The sequence below is a fragment of the Plasmopara halstedii genome (genome assembly GCF_900000015.1).
Source record: "Plasmopara halstedii genome assembly, contig: Scaffold_292, whole genome shotgun sequence".
In the NCBI taxonomy this organism is placed as follows: domain Eukaryota; phylum Oomycota; class Peronosporomycetes; order Peronosporales; family Peronosporaceae; genus Plasmopara; species Plasmopara halstedii.
Window position 1 is genome coordinate 561,459 of NW_020187213.1, and position 4,134 is coordinate 565,592.

General features: G+C 44.8%; 1 protein-coding gene across 1 annotated transcript; it reads right to left on the reverse strand.

Moving 5' to 3' along the window:
* Nucleotides 1–927: 927 nt before the first annotated feature.
* PHALS_05953 (betaine aldehyde dehydrogenase) lies at nt 928–2,610 on the reverse strand (the record flags this gene model as incomplete). Its single annotated transcript, XM_024723282.1, has 3 exons — nt 928–2,426; nt 2,508–2,518; nt 2,576–2,610. The coding sequence occupies 3 exons, from the start codon at nt 2,608–2,610 to the stop codon at nt 928–930; spliced, it is 1,545 nt and encodes a 514-aa protein (XP_024574274.1).
* Nucleotides 2,611–4,134: the final 1,524 nt, after the last annotated feature.

A 4,134-nucleotide genomic window follows, 5' to 3' on the forward strand; every position in this document is an offset into this window, starting at 1 on the left:
GGATGAAAATTTGAAATGCATGGAGTTTGTGGACAGGATCACGCCTGAGATTCGCGAGAAGATCGATGTGATTGCTGATTTCAAGCCAGAAAATGTGCCTCAAGCCGAGCCTTTCGTAATTAATCTGCGCCAGAAATGGCTTTAGTAATTGTCGCACATGTGAGTTGTCACGCGACCTTAGCTATGCTGAATGATCGTCTTGCCGAGCTACAGCAAACGAGGTCGTAGATGAGATTGCAACAAGTTTTGTTTCCCACCAAATGTTGCCGCCTTATGTATAATCCTACGTTGATAATTGTATACAGGAGGCTAATCAATGCAATCTTTTTACCAAAGCAAATACTATATGCAACTTTTTTTGCGCTTGGTCGATCTCTTTATCAATCTACAGAATACACTTTACCCAATGACTTCAGTCGAAAGATGCAAATTGCAAGATCATCTCAGACACAGCAGTAATAAAGCATATCTGCGAGAGTTTCAATTTCTTCATAGCCAAGCATGCTAAAGGGTACCGTGACCGAGCAAGGACGTGATAAGACTTTTGCCAATATAGCAAGTGAAACATTTGCAGTTTTGGAGCACCTTCAATATATGTCCAATATTTTGCCCTTAGCCATTTGGTACAACTGTATAAATTTTACATTAAACTTTAAAGTACCGAAATATCGGTTATTTATGAGCAGCAATTAAAATGCGAGATAGAGATACTTCTATTTTCGTACAATTCTAAATAACAGTTACACCGAGATAGCCAACGTCAAGTGTCAAACCTAGCGATTAAGACGTCCGGATGCTTAAAGGCGTCTTTCTTGTTGGCTATGTCCGATTATCCTGTAATTTTCAGAAATCCGACGTGACATAATATGTGATATAATCGTCGAATTTATGTGGAATTTTAACAATGCTGGTTTACGCAGACATCACCTATTTCTTTAAATACCACCCTAAAGGCTTATCAGCAACATATGTACAGATCTGCTTAGGCTCGAGATATGCATCCAGTCCAAAAGGTCCAAGCTCGCGACCAATGCCGCTTTTTTTTACGCCTCCCCATGGCAACTCCGTAAAGCACGGTTGTGAGCAGTTGTTCCAAACGATTCCAGCGTGTAAAGCCTTCGTGACGCGCCTAAGTTGCGCGCTGTCCGACGTGAACACCGCAGCCGCTAGACCAAATTCCGAATCATTGGATAAAGCAATGGCCTCCTCCTCTGTTTTAAACGTCATCACCGACAAGACAGGACCAAATATCTCTTCTTTCCATACGCGCATGTTCTTAGTGACATTAGTGATGATCGTAGGAGGTACAAAGCACCCTTTACCGCTGCTTGGTATTGTTCCTTGAGTCACTTTTGCACCCTCATCTCTTGCCGTCTGAATATACCCCAACACTTTTTCCTGCTGGTCTTTCGATACAAGCGGACCCATCTGCACTGTACTCTCTAGCGGATCTCCCAACACAAGTTTTTGAGTTTCTTTCACAAGCAAGCTTACAAACGTATCAGCAAAATTTTCGTGAACTAGCAACCGTGATGTCGCGCTACAGATCTGACCGTTGGTCCAAAAGCAGCCAAACATGACCCACTCAACTGTCCGTTCAATGTTGACTTTGTCAAAAACGATTGCAGGAGATTTGCCACCCAATTCCAATGAAACTCTTTTGATGTCCTTCGCGGCCTCGGTCATGATGTTGCGTCCGGTGGACACACTTCCTGTAAAGGCTACCTTATGGACATCGGGGTGCGAGACCAGTGGTCCTCCTGCCTCAGCTCCCAGGCCATTGATCACATTCAAGACGCCAGCGGGCAAATTTACATCAGCTGCTACCTGCGCCAATTGCAATGCACTTAACGGTGTATTTTCGGAAGGCTTTAGAATCACCGTGCAGCCAGCAGCAAGGGCCGGTGCTAGCTTCCATAACGCCATCAAGGCTGGATAGTTCCAAGGAATGATTGCGCCAACCACACCGACGGGCTCGTAGCGCAATGCGCCTAGAAAATTCTCCATTGGCAGGTCGACTTTTTGGTCTTGACGAGCATCTAGGGCCTCGGCGGCCTTGGCATAGTAGGCGAAGCAACCAGAGACGTCTTCCATGTCCCACACAGACTCAGCGAGTGGCTTTCCATTGTCCAATGTCTCAAGGCGGCTTAGTGCTTCAATGCGTTCGGCCACCAGATCACCCATTTTGCGAAGGTATATTGCACGCTCGGCACCGGTGGTAGAGCTCCAGGTCTCAAACGCACGCTTCGCAGCCTGCACGGCCAGATCAACATCAGCGGCCGAGGCCACGGCAACCTGTTGAATCACTTCCTCATTAAATGGGTTAACTGAGTCGATGTACTTTTTGTTAACGGGTGCCACCCACTTGCCGTCGATGAAAAGTTCTCTTAGCGTGGGAATTGGGTCGCTCATGGATGCACTGAAACCTGAAATTGGATCGTTGCTCAAATTAGAAAATGATCGATCGTGACAAACCCGAACAACATGGTTTTGCCAAACGTACGTACTCGAGATGAAACTGCTAATACGTCATACTTGCTTTATTTGCGGCAACAAATACCATGCCTGGCTGCACGTTGCTTGAGTGCAAAGTGCTGTATCATAAAGCATTGTCTGACATCAATTTTTGTCGCATCTTTTAATAAATTGGCTGCGATAGACAATGTCATTTTTTTATCTGATTTAAAAATGACGACAGGCTACAAATGAGTCGTAGCTCTAGGTCGTATTCGTTGACGTGCTTTTCAAGCACCAAAAGTCTTTCTTGATTCAAATCTCGCCGTTTACTCATGTGACGACAATGACCGGGATCGCTACACTGTTAGAAATGCTGGTGGCAGTATCCATGCTGCAATGCGTCATCTCGAGAATGACCTGATAGAACATACTACGATATATGGTACAGCACGACCAGATTGCCGCTTCAGTCGGGAGATGTGCGGCCGAAAGTGATTCATATCCAAAATGGGAGCATTTAGCAATGCTAAGTTGAACTAAGTAAGAATTACATTTGGCGTAATGCTCAGGATTCGAAGATCTAAGCACCGACATGTGTGCCAAGATCAGATAGATTCCTGTAAGCCAGCAAAAAAAAATAATTTTTTTTTATGGTGTAGAGCAGTTGCTGCATAGAGAAGATGTAAACGTTTGTGCGTGATGGTGAAAAAGTAGTTTCAGTAACGGCGATGTCGTTCCGTTTCTTGAAAACTTATTACGAAACGTCGGCTACGACCACAAAATTAAGAATGTAATGCAAAAAATGTACCTTGAGTCGACAGCTCAATCAATACTTGCCCTCTAGAAACCTCTGCTCGCAAACTTGGAAAAGAGCTAGCCCTGATCGTGGACGAGTTTACGAAGTGAAAATTTAAGCTATGCAGGTGAGTAATAGCACATCATTACTGCTGCACAGACTGTTTCAATGTTTAGAGAGCATGGGCCCACAGGAAATGATTGCAATATTTAATCAGTTTGTGTTGATCTGAAACAACCCGCCTGAGACGTTATTTGCCCTGTTTGCTCTTCCATCATTCGCTTGTTATATATGATGATAATGAAATTCTCCTGGTCAATGATTCCTACAACTATCCATGCGAGATGTAGAGTGATGATAGATAAGCTCGCAACTTCTGCACCAATGGTTCTTATACATGCTCATGCCGTGGCAAAAGATGGTAGCATCAATAAATGTCTGCGTTGCAAGCGAAACAAAAACCTTTATGAAACCTCTTTACAGTATCTGGAACTCATCCGTAATGACAGTCTGTAGTCTCTTGTGCTGTTCAATGCAAATGCAGTCGTGTTTCATTAGCTCTCTCTCCCTATGTGGGCTACGGAACGTGACTCTTCGCAACCGGCGGTTCTTGTGGACCGCTTCCACGAACCGGTTACCCACTGTAGGGTGTTGGCAAGTCTGATACCTGGACATCCGTCCACACTTCCCTCAAGACTTGACTACACAGCTTCATGCTCAAACTCTTCATTGTAATGCCGGATGAGCCCCGCGTTATCACACGTCTCCACGAATGCCTTCACAATCTCTGGAACTGCCTTCACGATGCCGCCCATTGATTCTCATGAATCTTCTGCGTCTTCAAGCCCATGCCAACCTACAAGCAACTCCCATTCCTTTGA